Source organism: Polyergus mexicanus, unplaced genomic scaffold (genome assembly GCF_030449975.1).
Source record: "Polyergus mexicanus isolate NDT 795.1 unplaced genomic scaffold, iyPolMexi1.0 SCAF_12, whole genome shotgun sequence".
NCBI lineage: Eukaryota > Metazoa > Arthropoda > Insecta > Hymenoptera > Formicidae > Polyergus > Polyergus mexicanus.
This window is the reverse complement of record NW_027223332.1, coordinates 1667607-1685605: the sequence shown is the minus strand read 5'-3', so window position 1 is coordinate 1685605 and position 17999 is coordinate 1667607. Positions and strand designations below refer to the sequence as shown.

Here is a 17999-nt window from a genome sequence, read left to right as displayed (position 1 = left end):
TAATTAATATTGTTGGAAATTCGGAAGAAAGGAAACGTTTACATAATTTTTATTTCTTGTGTATTATGTTCATACAATTCTAATCCATCCTCTTTCAATCGACGAGATCGGTAGAGGTGAAAAATGTAATATAAAAATCAAAAACACACTCTGTGCGATTTGTTTCCTTTCAAGCTATAGATGAGTAAAATACAAAGAACGATGAAGAGAATAAAAAAATAATCAAGGAACATTTCGATCGATAGTAAAATTCTGTATACGTTATTATATAGCCTAACATAGTGGTGCCATCTTCTGCAACTTCTGAAGCGTAAAAGAGTATTGCATATGTTTCGTTTTTTAAACATACGAAGCTATGAAGGCAGAGAATCGCACATTATATTGTGATAATAAAAAGTAAAATACGATCTTACTAGTATCAATATAATATCAGAATATCATTAAGCATATCAGTGAATTTAACAAATAAGATTAATTAAATTTACATTTTGAAAAGTCCATCTCGGGATGTTGTTGCATGAATCTATAAAAATTTAACAAATTATTAAAAATATTAATATTGACACATAATACTACAATTTATATATATGCGCGTGGGACAAAAATGTCGATGAGATATGTTGCCTTACTTTTTGATAACATCTTGTTTCTTTTGCTCATCGGATGTTGGAAGTCCTAACTCCTTTTGCCTCTGATCATACATCATTTTTTCTACGAGACCTCGTGTCTCTCCATCGAGGTCAGAAAGCTTACTAGGTTCGGGATTTACTTTCTTCGTGCTGATTTCTGGCTCGCTCGTTATTACATGAGGCCACCATTGCATCTTATTCACCTACATACGGTAAATGTCGGTTTTATTATTGATAAGAGAAAATATTGTAATCTATTATATCATATTACAAATTCATATTTGTAATTACATTGCCGTTAATAATATTTTGTTTTTATCTAAACGATCTTAAAGATTTTAATTTATAATCTTAATATTTTGCATTCTTTAATCGATAATTGATATCGAATTAGCTTTGATTTGTATCGCAGTATCGCAAATTATTATAATATAATTATTACAATATTTTTAATTTCATAAAGTATTACATATAAAATTTTGAAAACTGCGGCAAATAAAATCACGAACGATTATAATAATCATGAAATAATTAATCAGTGTTTCATTAAATATTGTATTTTGCATGTCTAAAACATTGGATTCATCGTCGATTAGTCACACGTATCTTAAAAATCTCGACGCACGCATATATCTGTGATCGAACGATCCTAGAACTATCGGAATTACGGTTCCGGCAAGGCCGAAGAGCGGCGAGGTCGCGAAAAAGCATATTACTAATGCGAGGGCGCAGACTCCGCCACATGTATATGCGTCCACGACTCACCTTTTCCAGATTAATCAACAACACTTTCCCGTCCTCGATTACCCAAGTAGATTCCTCGAGTTTGACCTCATGCGGGAAATCCCCGGTAAGAATTGGCGGATGGCCCTTAAGTCCGCAGCTTAACTGTTTTTTTGTGATGGTTACAACCACATCCCTTGGCCTGACCGAGAAATTTACCTTTAGTGGCACTTTAAGCTGTAATATAGAAATCGCAACATATGTTTACTCGTTCGCTCGAGCGAATATTATTCACAAGTGGCGGCTAAAAAATTCGCTTGGAATCCGTTATATTATATACGAAGAATATAAATAAATGATATACATTTATATATTCTTTTTATTTTTTACAATCCGTTTCATCCCGCGTCTCCCCGATTCTGATGAGTATAATGTAAATTAATTACATCAATTTATTTCAATAATTTTATATAATGACATGCAAAAACTATAAACTCCCATGGATAATTGGTACGCCCAAGTAGAAAGAGACAATAGAACGATCGATCAATAGTGAGAGCGGGACTCGTTCTCAATATGTTCTGCACGAACGCGTTTATATCCTTTTACGATTACGATCTCGTTGCAGATCATTGTGATCCGGATCACAGCGACCTCGGACTTGGATTTTGGAAATGAAAACTCGCAATGACTTCAGAAGAGGACCTTGAACGTTCGGAAAGTTCGTGGGAGCATTCGAATCTTCCAACCGTGAACTGGAAGATGAAAGATGCATTGTAATGCTCGACAAAGCGAAATGGCAAAGGTTTAACATTCCTGCCAAATATATATTCGTACGATACACTTCGTTAACTACAAAGAGTGCTCGTTTTAATTGATAGAAGGCGGACCAGATCTTGACATTGGATCATTGCCAGTTCGAAAGTATCAAGAGTAGATCGAGCATAAGCGTTTGCTTTTTGTTCAAAATTAAAGTGTTAAATGATCAAGTCATCCATTTGTGTGATCTTCTGAATCGCCATCAAAATTATAAACATCCTGATAAAAGTCAGTAATTTTTCATTCTTTAAAACTATATGACCACATAACATACGTAATGTGTTGTATTAAAAATATATTACGATCTTGAATTTCTAATTCTATATTAAATTTTCATGGACGATCGTATATTTATTTAAGCCGAGAGCCTTCGTCTCAATAAGAATTATGAAGCAATTATTGAACAGCAAAATTCATTAACATATTCTTATATTACTGTGACAAAGTGATTTGTATCCTGCACATTTCTATATTTCAATTCCAATTTATAACGAATATGCAATTTAAACATTTCCTGAGTATTACGCAAATTTCGTTTCATTATCATAGACTTCATCTCGTATTTTTCCGGTTACTATTATTCAAATGACAGATAAGATTATATATATATATATATTTATATAATTCTCACGCTACGTGGTTTTTTGGTTTTTTGTAGTAAACTCACAACCAACTCGATTATTTGCAATCTGTTGAATCTCGCGATCAAGCTGACGTTTAAACTATTGTGACAGACGTTTACTTTGTAACTTATTGTGATATTTTTCACTGTATTTCGGTTCCCATAGAGAAAAGAAAATACCAGCTCATGAAGCATTGTGTTACGAAGATCGTCATCATTATCTCGCAATCGTTTGTTCTTAGATTTCTAGAATGACAAACAACGACGAGAGATGACGATGATAGTGGTGATAGAGTCGGGTGCATCGGTGCGTGGAAACGGATCATGGCTACCGACTTTGCGCCCGACGTTAACAAAGTGGAATATCATTATAAAAGCGGCAACGAGAAGGCGAGGAAGAAGACGGTCGTAAGGCTGTTCACTTTGCCGAGGTCTAGCCTAAATAGACTGTGACGCATATGCTTTAACAATCTTCGAGACATTCGCGAAATGCCCGTTATAAAGTCAATTCATATCATATATAAGAATTTTGACCATTCATTATCTGTTTTTTTTTTGCAATTGCAATAATATTGCATTTTTTTAGATAATTATTTGGTAATGTCGTTGTCAAGTAATATTATTTTCTTATTTACTTTTAACGTATTGCCTATATTATTACGTTCGAACTTTGATCAATCTTGCTGTCAAAGCACATATGCTATATAAACATGCATTAGTTGTTCTACTTTAGAAAATAGCATTCAGAGACCAGAGATTCTTATGTATACATTACAATTGGCAACCACAGCTGTATTGACACAGCTTGTCATTAGAATCTTCCGCGAGTAAAGAATTATTTTTAATTCGTCGCGTGCGCGTATTAAAAATAATAGAAAGATTAAAGGCATATTTTATATTCAATTACAATTGTTTTTCAAATTTTCCACATGTATAAATATATTTTCTTCTTATATTATTTTATTTCACATTGATAATATATTTTTTTAATAATTACATAAATTTATTTTTATCTTAAGTTTAACCGCAATTGCTGGCACTTTTATTTATTAATAATTAAATTTAAATTTCTATTAATAATTTTCATTAAAATACTTATTTTATATATTAAATTTTAATTTCGAAAATTATTTAAATTTTACAAATTAATTATTTTATCAAAATTAATCTATATATTCAAAATATATTTAATAATTTACAATTAATGATATCAACAATTTTACAATATATTAGTAATTTTGAATACTATTGAGAATAAAAGATTGCATATTAATAAAAATTCACAGAATATAATATAATATCGTTAACTTCATTCTTTTGGCTCACATAATTCATTGCTATTCCTACCGGTTTAACCTGGCACCCGCATAAAGTGTCGTATTGATGTCGTCCGTGACTACTAGATTTGCGAAACATTCCTTTTTACCATTATGTAGTCGCACCGAGATTGCATAAATACATGTAAAGTTTTTTCATATATACATGGATATGTGTGCTTCCAGTTCGGCATACGTGATTATGTATGAGATACCAATAACAACGATGAAGATAATGAACAGCATCTTTGACAGTTCGCAACAAGAATGCAATTAGAAATGGAAATATAGCTACTTGATTGTTAGCTTTACGAAGAAATGTACGAGACATATTATTCACATTCATACTGTTGCTTCGCTATGAGAATAGAGTAAATCTTTACAGAAACCACGAGAAAAAAAAAACCGATGATTGCATCTCTAATATCCTTGAATTTAAAAGAAATAACTGTATCTTGCTAATTGGTTCTTCAAAATCATGACTAATAAATTTATCCGTCTGACTCATTTAACAATGTTATCGATATAATAACAATCGCTATAATTTATTTAATAGCTTACGATATTACGTCAGATTTTTGGACGAATTAATGATATGTACAAATAAACTAGTCAAATTTTGAAAGTTCCCATTGTTTTATGATATCATGAGGAATTATAAATAACGTATCCGCACTAAAAATGGCGTGTTGACCATTCATAACAAAGATATTGTCAAGATGAAGAATTATAATAAAGCCTTTGTCGTAATAAAGAAATAATCGCTTGTGTGATTTCTGATAATTATGTGTCAGAATATACGAGAGATCTGTTCGCTATTTATAAATATGTTTTCATAGTTAATGCATACATGCGTGCACTTTTGATCGAATTCCATGGAATTTTATTCTTTTATGTGCATAATTAACAATTTAAAAATGATACATAGGCATTAAAAACTGACACGTCACTCGTTCATTATGATTTCATAGCAGATATCGTAGACTTGCTGTTTGAAATTTAATTATTAAATAAATTATAAAATTATAAAATTCATCTTAAAGTTATATATTCAATATAGCTTAGAATTTATGATTCGTAAATATCATTCGTAAATATTATACAAACGTTTGTACTTTATATAGAGTCACGTGTATTGCGGTAGATTTTATTTCGTGTATATTCGCGAATTATTTCGATGCTCTCGACATTTGTAAATGACACATAGATGCTAAAAATGGGCATAAATATTGCACCTAATACAAGTTCATAGGCTCGACATGATGAAGCTCTGTCAGAGACCTCGGCATTCGGCTTGTTGTCACGAGCGGACGAACGTGACATCAAAGGCTGCTATAGCTGCGCGTCATCTCGCTCGCGGATAACCGATTTATTTGGCGCTTCGGCGGAATCCTTGATACTAAAAGATCGCATATGTTTACCAGGCCTCGCTCTTGCGTAACCGAATAGTTTGTTCATTACTCACGATGTTGAATAACGCGCCTCTTTTCGAGGCGGAGGGGATCTCACGACGAGATCGAAATTTATAATCGCAACTCTTGCCAATTCGACATCGTACGGTATATTAACGGATAAATGAAATTTTTCTATTCGCCTAGAAGCACACCAGTAGATAACAAAAAACATCAATTTAGCGATATAACGACAGAAACTCGACAAAGACGGTATTATTTCTTCAAGACACCAAGGACGTCGCAAAATGTAAACGAAAAATAGTTTATGCACAAAGGTTGCTATATATCTTTAATAATTACAAAAACTATTTTAGTAAACATTAGTATAAATGTTGCAGCAATAAGATAAGAAATATTTGTAAACTAAAATTGCTAATATGTTTTAGTTTGTTTCAGTTGGACACCTGAAAGTGAAAAATTAGTATCTCGATATTAAAATTCTACAGTGTTTTATTAAGATTCTAGCTTCTTTATGAAGAATTCAAAGAGAGAGTTTTATTGATGTAGATAAGAAAAGTTGCACTACGTGATTGTATAACGTTTCTAAAATTATTATACATATATATATAAAACAGGACCAATCGCAAAGGCTAAATAACTCGAAAGAATTTAAATATTTAATTTTTCTTTGTAAGTAACAAAATTTTTGAAAAGAAAGAAATAATATAGTAAAATGAAATCAAAAGAGGGGCTTTGAGATCAAAGACTTCTAATAATGAATTATATATTGGTTAAAAAAAAAAAAAAAAAAAAAAAAAAAAAAAAAAAAAAAACGAAGAATCAATTAGCTGCAGTGCCAAAGAAAATTACACAGAGAAGACATATTTTTGCATCGATTAAACATCAAGTTTGATTTGCAATTGTCACATTTTAATGTTCATATCATAGTTGCATATTAGAGAGTAGATAATGTTAGATATATATCGAAGAAATATTCCGGAAGGTTGTTGAAATGTAAAAAAAAATTGCTATTATTTCCAACGATATAATTTGCAAAAAGGAGGAAATATTTAAGGAGGAATATTTAAAAGTATGAGAATAAGAACAATAGAGAATAATTTATATACAGGCAACCATTTGTATTCATGGATTCCATTTGTAGCTTTAATGCGAATATCGATGGATTCGCAAATACTCATTTTAGAGTCAAATGAACAAGCAAAGTGAATTAACAATATGTATATCTTGTGATTAATTCTATCTCAAATATTAATATTTATGGACACTATGAAGGATATTTCACCTAACAAAAATAATGCAATAGAAAATAAATAAGTGTTATATTTGAATGTGCTTTGATGTTAAATCGCTCTTAATGGTTTTATATTATATCAGGCATATCATATCTATTACTATATCAAATTGCGAAAATATTTCAGCATTTTTTTTTTTTTTCAATATTTCAGTATTTCTTTTCGATCTTTACAAAATGATTTTCCGTCATACTGTTATAACGGATTCTGAAAATAATACATATCGACAATGATTGATGTAAAATAATTTTTACATCATGTTAACGCCACAAAATCTGGTTTTTAAATCAGCAATTATCCATACAAGCGTCATTTCGCGTTTTTCATAATCAGTTACATCTTGTTGCGGCAGAAGATATAATTATCCCGTGACAGTTATTTAATACCCGTTTTTACAAAACCACATATAGTTAGCGCTAATCGCTGTTTTAACAATGAGACAAAACGGTACAGATAAAAAAATTAATGTATGGCTTCCGGTAGATGCTGCAGATAAAGTATATTCAAACGATAATAATTCTCATTATAATCAATAACTGCCATTAAATAGTTATACAGCTATAAATTATATAGATGAAATAATAACATAATATCTTATTTCAAAGACAAAGTGACGTTAGTACGATAATAAAAGAAGAAGTTACAATTGTTAATAAATAAAAAAGATTTTGACACGCGATTATCAATTGCAAATTATATACGCAATACATATAAATCATTTCAATATTATTCCAATATCAGTAATATAATATTTACGACGAACGAAACCAAGATGTAGCGACCAACGCGATGGAAATGGTACAGGATCGAGGAGGAGTGAGAAGATCGATGAGCTCTTCTTGCCGAGCGCGTTCACAGGTGTGGCGAGTTTACAGGTGCATCGTATATTTCTACGAGAACGCATGCACGTGTGCATCGTCTCGTATGCAAGAAGAGACGAGCCCGAAAGAGGAGACGAGATGAAGATCGTGAAAAGAGAGGGAAGAGAGATGCAAAGCACAGATAAATCAAGTCGCGTAAATGCACGTCGAGGGTTCGAGGAGACGATTAGGATTCCACGACGTGGATTTTCTGCAATTCGCAACAGTCCGTATTAACAGCCGAGGATAAGAGCGCGAGAGATATGTGTTAATATGCATGAAAATGCGGCGCATAATTTATATACGTATGAACAGATGTTGCACAAAGGAGCGAGGTAGTTGCCGAGATTAAATCGAAGCCAGTCGTCGCGATAATAAGCGACGACAATGAATGTGCGCTTCCCGAAGCAAAAATTGGTACCGTGCGTCAGGAGCATTAAGGTAAAAATTGTTGCAGCCGGTAGATGCCAGAATTCAGGTCGCGACGTAAAGCAAACCGACGAGGAGGGAGAGGCCCCGTAGGTAAATATTTCTTCACACCACAATCTGGAATCGAGCTAATGTAGGTCGCGTGTTATTTTACTTTAATCGTCAATATATTTATCTTAATAAGCAAGCGGATGTAACGTGTGGTTTAGGCGAAATCGTAAAAAGTAAAGCATTATCAAGAATATTTGTTGAAATTAAATTGTAAATATATATATTGGTATGATATAACAATTATATATATATATATATATATATATATATATATATATATATATATATATAAATGCAATAACGTAACATATATCATTACAATTTGTCACGTTGATGGAGATATAATACCGCTTATATATACAGTGCACTTATTTTCAATTTTTTTTTTTTGCTTAATACAATTTAAAATCTCGTAAATCACATTGGGAATATTCCGTGACTTATAAAGATTTATTAATAATTAATTAATTAGCGCTTTCTCGCGACACGCAAATATCAGACCGATATTAAATATCGTTGGTCCGTAGAATGCCCGCTGACCTTTCTTCTTATTTTCTACACCTACAATGATCCTCGATTATCGTTGATTAACGAGGTTCGGCAGATACGAAGTGGGGTTCTTCCGATATTAATCGTTCGCGCGGGGCCTCGTGACGTCGTCGGCGGGGAGAGAGGCACAGTTGGCGTGCAGTTTCGCTACAATGATGCTAACATGTCGCCCTGGCGATGTTTTCTCGGCGAAATCAGCCGCGGGCCCGGCAACGATGGTGCGCTCGCCAGCCAAAATTCCAGGGGGCCGTGTAAGACCGGTTCCTCCCGAAAAATTGGCGCCGAGCTGACCACGTTTCGGGTCAAAGAACGACCTTGCCTCTCGTTCGTCCCTCACTCCCGCGGCCTCTTCACCACCTCCCCTGTCTCATCGCCTTGACTGCTGCTGCTCCTCGCGCTTTTCGCGTCCTCGTGATTCCCCCACCCCCCACCCCCCTCACTTTAATTCGCCATCGGCATCACCGCATCGATGTCAGTGGCATAAACACGCTTTATGCCAGGGAAAAAAAAAAAAAAAGAAAAAAAACGGCGATAAAGATGACGATAATATTCCGTATCTTACGTATCTTACGTTTAATGACATCCTTTTCTCCCCGATAATCACATGTCGGATGCTTCCTATTCGGTGGCGAGATCAAAGATCGGCGATCACTGTTTATCTGTGGATTAGGATATTTTACGACGTCTACTCACACGGTCGAACATATCGTTTTAAGCGAAGTCTTTAACGATAAAGCGTTCGCGGAAAGGATCAGACGATTTGTAATAATCATTTTTTCGAACTGTATTTAATAAGCGATATGTTAACTCGAATTAAAAATTCGACATTTATGTAGATCGCAAGCAATTACAAGTAAAATACGTCATCATTTAACGATCTCCTCTTCGGCTTCGATTTCATCCTTGACGAAATATGGAGAAACAGAGTAACTTTCGACAGATGTTGTCGTTCTTTACTGCGCGAGCAAATGTTAACTCGAACAGAAGCAAGTTGAGTTGCAACAAATCAGTTATATTAGCTATCGAGTAGATAGTACTTTACACGATTGCGAAAACACAGGTGAGTTACAAAGGTGAGTAAAAGCGCATAAATATTTATGAATATTATCTCGAAAATCCGAACATTAATAAAATCGCGCTCTTAGCCTAGTTTGAGAATGTACAAATGTTGTAATCCCAAGTATAATTTTGCGTGAACGTATCTGCGGATAATTACTGGGTTATTGGCAATTTGTACGCCATTCGCTTTAGATACGCGATAACTTTATACCGTATTGATTACGCGCGCTTAGTTGTAATTGACGTAAGCCTTAAAGCACGATCACGTGCGATTCGGATAGCAGATGTTCCCTGTCAAACTTCTTACCGATATTTACGCAAGAAATTTGCCTTGCGCAACTTGCTCTTGTTCGTTATAGTTACTCTGCTCTAGAGATTTTCAAGTACTGTACATGAAGAAGTATCAACAGGATGGAATAAGTGTCGCTACCTCCAACATCTCATAGATGTTGCGAAAGGAGCTCACACGAATAACGGCACAACGTGGCATTAAAAATCGCGTCAAATCGCATTGATCGGAATAGGTTGAGATTTTTTGGATGAAACGAAATAAAACAAATTTCGTCGTTACACGATAATTACCGGCGCGAAACGGATAATTTCCGGCGATTAAAACGCACCGAGAAAAAATTGGATACCGCTGTTAGACAAACGGTAATCAACGATCGCTCCACTTTCGCGGATTTGCGGCAAATGCGCGTTTTAACAAATTTCACGCTGCAGTGTAATGGTCCTTTTCATTCGAAGAGGCACGCGTACGGTTCACAGGCGCTGCAAATATCATCGTTGCGCTCAAACGCGCCGCTTACGCAATCGCCGAGAAAAGGAGAGACCGAAAGTAGAAAGGGGGGGAGGGAGGCGCGTGCAGAGAGGAAGAGTGTGCCGCGGCCGCCAAAAGTGAAATCGAGAGATTGAAGAGGACCAAGCGGAGATAGGAGGGTGTTTCGAGATGTTACGGTGAAAAGGGAAGACGAATTTTATCTAATCTCCGGGTATCGGCGATAATCTCTCTGATCATTTAGCAATTAGCGTTAATCTTGCACTATTATAGTTCTCTTCTTTATTTATTTACGCAATTTATAATGAGGAATAAAATAATGATCCGATTTAACAAACTTGCGCGAAAGCACTTTTTATAACTAAGTTATCAACTCACTAAACTATTTATGATTTTATAAGATTTTAATCTATGAAGAAATCTGATAATTTTTATATGGCGGGTTATAATTGGAAAGCACGCTTGTCTTTATTATACGACGATGTGCTATGAAAGGGTGAAAGAGAATATACGCATTATGGTGATACGCAGAGAAATACAACGGTAAGCGTGAATAGGAACGGAGTTCGCGGGAACTGCTTCGGGTTATCTGCGCTAAGAATCGAGAAGATTGCCTTCTCCGGTGCCTCATTAGAGGACCACCCATGTGCAGAGTCTGGCATAAACTAGACGAAAACTACGCGTGCGATCGCAACCCCGTTAACTATGCTTGCGTAAATTGTACCGGCGTTGACTATTGTTCTCGAAGCAAGCAAGCGTTCATCGTTAATTTCTTAGATGGATTAAAGAGCGCATCTTTTTGTCTAACTTCGTTAAAATGTGCTTAATCAGCTCCGCTGATTAGAAAGCCCGAGTATGGGAAGATTATAAAAAATTTACTAGGTGATGAATGATAAAAATTATCTGTCAATTATTATCATCGACACCGATCGATTTTTCCAATTATTTCCAGAGATCTTGTATATTGCTTAAATATATTTTAATAATGTATTAATGAAGCATGGGATAACTGTTTCCCTAATGGCTTATTTTATCTATTAAAGATCAGTGTTAATTAAATTCTATATATACAGATATAATAAAGAAAAAATTCTCATATGTCATAATACGTTCCGGCTAGACTAAGTCTAAAATAAAAATTACTAAATAAATTGTGTAATATCTGTAAAATCGTTAAAATTAATGATAATTACTTTACACTATTTTTTTCTCACAGATTTAATCCTTTAGCAGCATTCTTATGCAAGAATTTCTGCAGCGATTATACAATATATTCAGAGAGAGGGAGATTTTGCAAAATATTTTTTATTTTAGATCATTTGGAAATTCTACAATATAGAAGACGATGATTTTTGACGATGACATTATCAATTAAGATTATTTATTTTTATTTTCTCCATTTCTCAATTCCTAGAGAAACAAATTTAAAATATGAATTTCATATAAAAATTATCCTTGTATAAATAATCTAACAATTGGTTTAATCTTTTTTTTTTTTACGCGTTATCAATATATTTAGCCGGTTATTACAACTGGATTGCCTGCAGGATCGTGCATTAAAACTTCAACAATAAACGTTATGTAAGTAGATGAAATTCTTGCATACTGTATACACATACATCGTATATCATACGAGGTCGTTTGAGACGGGTTTTTGTTCACCGAATCTTTCTTATTTTTGCAACTCGATAAGACCGAAAATATCATTATCTATAGCCTTGAAAAATGTATTGACAAAAAATTTAAGTTGCGCATTTCACCGCCGTTCAATATTCAATTATAAATAAATAAATAAATAAATAATGCCAATATAATCGAACAATACGTGTTCCATATCATGCTTCATTGCATTTTATAATTTATCTTTTAAGCCTCAAATAAAAAAACGTGTCCTAAAAATCACCGTCACAATTAAAATACAACGAAATGAAATGTACATATTTTATTAAATATGCCTTAAATATCGTTTGGTAATTTTAATTAGTAAACTTCGTATTGATCGTTCGCGAAGTAGTACTTTAAATTATCACGATTTTAATAAAACGCAGATGTAGCCCATTCCTCGAAACTCGTTCCTCAAAAGCGCTAAATGCCAGCGCTCGTGCACTACTATTTTGTAAATATCTCCTTGACATGATTGCACAAAAAAATATACGTAAGCAAACGAGATCGTTACTGGCGTTCGATTACATTTAAGTACATCATTATATCCCTATTTGAACGATAATGTAAAATATCGCCGATTGGCCGTTCGGAAATTAAATGCATAACTAATAATTCCCTCGCACACAATCGGGAACAATCGCGATGCATCGTAATTCGTTGAATTATACGCCCGAAGTGCAACCACATGATGGAGAAATGATTCGCTCATAAATTGTTTGAGACGCACAAATACTTTTAACTTGGGAACAATGACATTTGTCTTGCGCAACCATCAATACGATGAATAATAGTAGCTTGCAAATACATATTCGCATCGTTATTTAAAAGCAGTATCATGTCGATAATGATTCTCCTTCAAGTGGCCCATTATTGCTTACATAGCTATTTATTTGTCTTCTGCGATTATTGTATGCCCGGCAGGCGGATGTATCGGCAGATTACTCGAATTTTTCACTATCAAAGCTACTGACAACGCAAACGTTACCATCATCATCATCATTCTCTTTTTCTTTTTAATTTTCATGCTTGTCATGTATCATCGATATGACGAGTAGATACCACTAATTACTAGCAAACTGTCACTCGGTAACAACCTCTCCTTGTCCCCTACGATTAAAACCTGCAGTAACGAGAGAATTAATTGCCGGTTGTCGGGGTACACTCGGATTGGGAAATAAAGTCCATTCAAATAAATCGATTATTATTACTCGGTAATTATCATTGATTATAATTAATTTCTTGAATTATGTTAATAAAAAATGACTGTATACAGCTCTCTTTCTCGTAATCGACATGTAGCCTCGTTAAAGAATTTTTATAATCAATTTCATAGATACCGCGATCAGCGAACAAATTAATTTCATCGATTGCTGCATCGGAGAATAGCCGATACTTCTAAGGAGCAGAAACGTTAGCGCAACTATAAGTCGTTAGTTGAAAATCTCTCGAATCACGATTATTGATCTGGGTCAAACACCTTTCACGCATCAGTCGAACGTTACTCAACATTAATCGTTACAATTTCTTTGTTCGTGCCATTCAAATTGGCGGGAAAATTATACCGCTGTGTCAAATACGCGTTATAGTTTGCGTATATCATTTGCGCGATGCCCGCTAAAGTGTATCATCACAACGAGATTCTTGCACATCGGTACGATTTAACATCGCTCTCGTCACTCGTGAAAAATTCAGGAACGTCAAAGGAGCAGCGAGAGCCACCGTTCAAACCAGAAACTCTAGCCTTTTATTGAGAAAGAACATCTTTCACACACGCTCATCTCGAGGTAGTCGAGCGGAACCTCTAGCGGTCGATAACTTCAAATGATCGTTAACGTCTTTGTAGGGAGATTACGCTACACGTCGCTGAAAGGAGCGACGTAGACGGTGGTGAATAAAGCTACGAAGAAAACCACGCTTATTGGGAAACAACGTGAGGTTGATCCGGGTCGCTTCTGCGACGAGCGGCCGACCGGCTCTCCTTTTCCTCCACAAGCGACGCGAGATGCAGTCGGTGACACGACGTCGGTGTCAAGGACTCCGAAGGATGAACAGCCTATACCGAGATTTATTAGGTTATTTGCGTATATGTTACAAGGCTGTACACGCGCCAAGTGCAATAATCCGCCGCTGAAAATCCCGGGTTCCTTTTTCTTCTTCCGCGCGAGTCGATCAATCGGTATTGTTGCTTATGTATAATAATGATGTATAATTAGATGAGATAAATTATTTCGCTCCATAATTTTTGAATCGACGATACATAATCTACTTCTATCTTATTTCTTTATTTTCGCAGAAAGATCTTTCCACAAACAAATTGACTTTAATTTGTGATTATTTCGTTAAAAACACTTTTATTCTGCTTCAGATTATGAAAACTGACTGTATTTTTCACAGATAAAGATTAAAGATAGAAGCACGCGTTTTCGCAGATTTTACATCATATAATTTTTATATAAATTTCATGAATTATTAAGTATTGACTGATAATAGATAAGAGTCGATAACTTATAGAAGGGCTACACACAATAATTGTATCTAATTTGTAAATTATTACACTACATTGCTTATATTACAATTATGATCGTTAGCGATAACAGACTCTCACTTAATTAAATCTTGACTAACTTGCTTGGCAAGAATATAAGCGCGATTCGCAACTGCTGCAATGTAATCTCGAGATAGATTATCTCCTTTGATTTCGGTGATTCTTTATCAAATTTATTGCGTGATCTCTCCATCGATAAAGCCTTCAACTGCGAAGGAAAAATTATATTTATTAAAAAAAAAAAAAAAAAAAAAAAAAAAAATGTAATGATTGGATATATCTCGTTAATTGTCAATTGCATTCCATAATCCGGCACTTCACGTTTTACCACATTTAAGAATTTCCAAGGTCAGACACGCGCTAATGAGGGACTATTATTTGGTTAACGACGTTGTTACCGCGAGAGAAACGAGAATATGAATTCGCTAAGTAGTGCGAGAATCTTTCGTAACACGACAATTCTGTTGCTCGAAATATAAAGAGAAATTGCGGATCGGTGGCGGACGCACGCACGGCCGTTTTTCGGCACAATTATACGCTCGTCTGTTATGCAACGGAGGGAGGGAGGGAGAGAGGGAGGGGGGGGAGGAAGGAAGGAAGAGAACTTTATTATATTTTTCCCGCGAATCGGGCAACAATGTTGCAAAATTACCGGTTCTTGCAAAGTGCGCAACATCGTCGATCGTCAGCCACACATTCTCTAACTGCATAGTAATTGCCATGATGACCACCCCCCCCCCCCGTCCGGCGTTGCGCGCAGGCATTGCAACTTCTGCCTTTCATAACTGACAAACGTATCAGAAGAGTGAGAGATCGAGGGTGAGCAATGAAATAATTGAAACCCCCGCAAAATCTTTTCGCGGCATTCTCTATCTTATGAAAGAAATCAGAAGCTCATTTATTTTACAGGCTGCAATAATATCACTCGAAATTAGAGTTTAAACTTAAATGTAGCAAGTGTATGAACATATATATATATATATGCATAATTACGATAAATTAAACAAAGCATCACCGTAAAAAAATTGCTAAAAATTTCAGACAATTTATCTTAATCATCAAAGCCGGTTTTCCAAAAGTTCAAAAGAGTATGTCTGAAAATTCAATCAGTGTGTTCAGTCTGTAGCAAAAAAGCTACAGACACTTTGTCTGAAGTTTCAGTTTTTTTTTTTTCCTCCCAGTGATGTACGACACGAGGAAATTTTCCACCTTATTAAACCGACACTTGTTTGTATCAAATAATCTCATTTCTATTACAATTATTCTATATGTCATGGTTAAAATACTTTTCCTACAGACTAGTGCCATTGAACGCGATGTCCGAAGTGCACACTTTAATTCCGCAGCGATTACCGCCCTAGATTTCGAAATTACACGTTTTTACGTTACCCAATATATATTGTATAAATACGGATAGTTCGGCGGGGCGTTTCTTCGTTCTTAAAACTATAATTGATCATGCAATAGTACTTATTCGTTACTTCATATATTGCGAATCGCGAATCGAAACAACTGTGTTTTTCCGTCGTCTTTGGCCGTGTCAGTCCTTCTTGTTCATGTGTTACGTTGCTTTTGAATTGTATCGTACAAATTTCTTATGAGAATTCTTGAGAACATGGAACGCACCATCTCGATTCCCGCGCATGTTTTAATTGCTGCAAACAATTACCGCGATGACCCTGAAGAAGCGCGATGATTTTATGGAGGGAATCTCTGAGATAATATGTTTTTTATTTGCGATTGAGATATTACGAAAATGAAATCTTGTTTCGTAAGAAGAGATGTTTCACGTCTAGTACCGAGGTCATGTATTCAAAGAGATTTTTTCTCTCTCTCTCTCTCTCTTTTATAAAGACGGGATAATTTTTAAATCGACGAAAAAAATTATATACACATAATGGTAAAAAAATCATAATTTAGAAAAAAGTAGGATATATAAATCTTTATATAAATTTTTCATATTTTGAGGCAATGAATTTATTTCTATTCTCTACTGGATTAGATTTTGGAAATATTAATATACGCACATTTCTTCTCACAATGAATAAGGTACACGCGCCGCACTTTACATGGCCGGGCACGTGCTTTAATTGCGCGTTGCAATTACCACGATGACCCCGGGCGTCGTTGCCGACCTTACGAAGAATGCTTCTTTAAATTCCTGCATTTCGCAATTGGTGGATGCCCGGCTCTACGCGTTCCCGAGCACGTAGATAGGTACGGATAGTCGTGTGTCAAACGCGTTCGAACGAACGTTCATACGTGACTGAATTGAACGAAATATATACGTGCAAGCGAGACGGAGAAAACGAGAAGGAGAAAAAAAAAAGAGAAGAGAGACAGGCTTCCGTCGTATGTTCGGCTGAACGCGAGGCGCATACGGAAAATGTGAGTTCAATGTCAGCCAGAGACGATCCACTACCATCCTCCCCGCGGTTCCCGAGATAGTTTCTTATCCATCGTCCGTGATGGTCGCGTATATTGCGTAACGCGAGGCCTAAATACCGATCGCCACATCTTAGCCGGATGATCTAAAGATGCATCTAAATGCAGATAGATTTTTACCGTATCTCGCGAGAAGTCACATTAACTCTCTTCTCGCATAAAGCTGTCTCATCGTTCAGCGGCTTCGTTTAACATAAAGGCGCGATATCTCGCGAAGGAACAAGTTCTTCGGAAGTCTCAATTTTAAGAGAAAGAGTTGTGAGATATAAATAATAAATAATAATTTATTTAATTATTTTATGCACGTAAATAGTATAAGTACGCGTTCAATTATTAATCTACGAAATTATTGCGCACGCACAAATTCGCGCAGGTTCGTACTCCGACAAATAAATTTTTAATTAATATACGAAACATGGCGACACACACATACACGTGATTTTATGCAGCGCGAGACGCAAAAGCGTGTTTAAATAACAAACCGATCGGCACCGCAGCATCCAAGGCAGAACGTAACGTAATTCATCGAGACAAAACAAGGTGTCGAGAAGCAGGTAACTTGCATGGAACAAATTTACGTATGTCTAAACGCGGCTCTCTTATATACATTGAGACTCGGTTCGACGCCAATCGCTGAAATTGTACCACCTCGCGATTTCTTAAAGATCAAGTGGCGGCAAAATTTGCAAAACCGATTAATTTAGATTTTCGGCGCCCTGATAGCCAGTCGACAGTCGCGAATTTTTACGACTCCGCGATGCGCAGCTCCTGGCGGATCCCTATGAGATTCTCGCGTCGATTC

At 35.4% G+C, this 17999-nt stretch overlaps 2 protein-coding genes across 2 annotated transcripts in view; both read right to left on the bottom strand.

The window, feature by feature from the left end:
- Window positions 1–17999, bottom strand: part of Sfl (N-deacetylase and N-sulfotransferase sfl) — a 384325-nt gene that overhangs the window by 306793 nt on the left and 59533 nt on the right. The gene's annotated exons all lie outside the window — the stretch shown is intronic.
- Nudc (nuclear distribution C, dynein complex regulator) overlaps window positions 48–17999 on the bottom strand; it is a 76304-nt gene continuing 58352 nt past the window's right edge. The window contains exons 5-7 of the mRNA XM_070305387.1: window positions 1395–1589; window positions 630–832; window positions 48–523 (exon numbers count right to left, since the gene is read on the bottom strand). Coding sequence (XP_070161488.1) covers window positions 472–523; window positions 630–832; window positions 1395–1589 — 450 coding nt within the window. The 3' untranslated portion in view covers window positions 48–471. The remainder of the gene's footprint in view (window positions 524–629; window positions 833–1394; window positions 1590–17999) is intronic.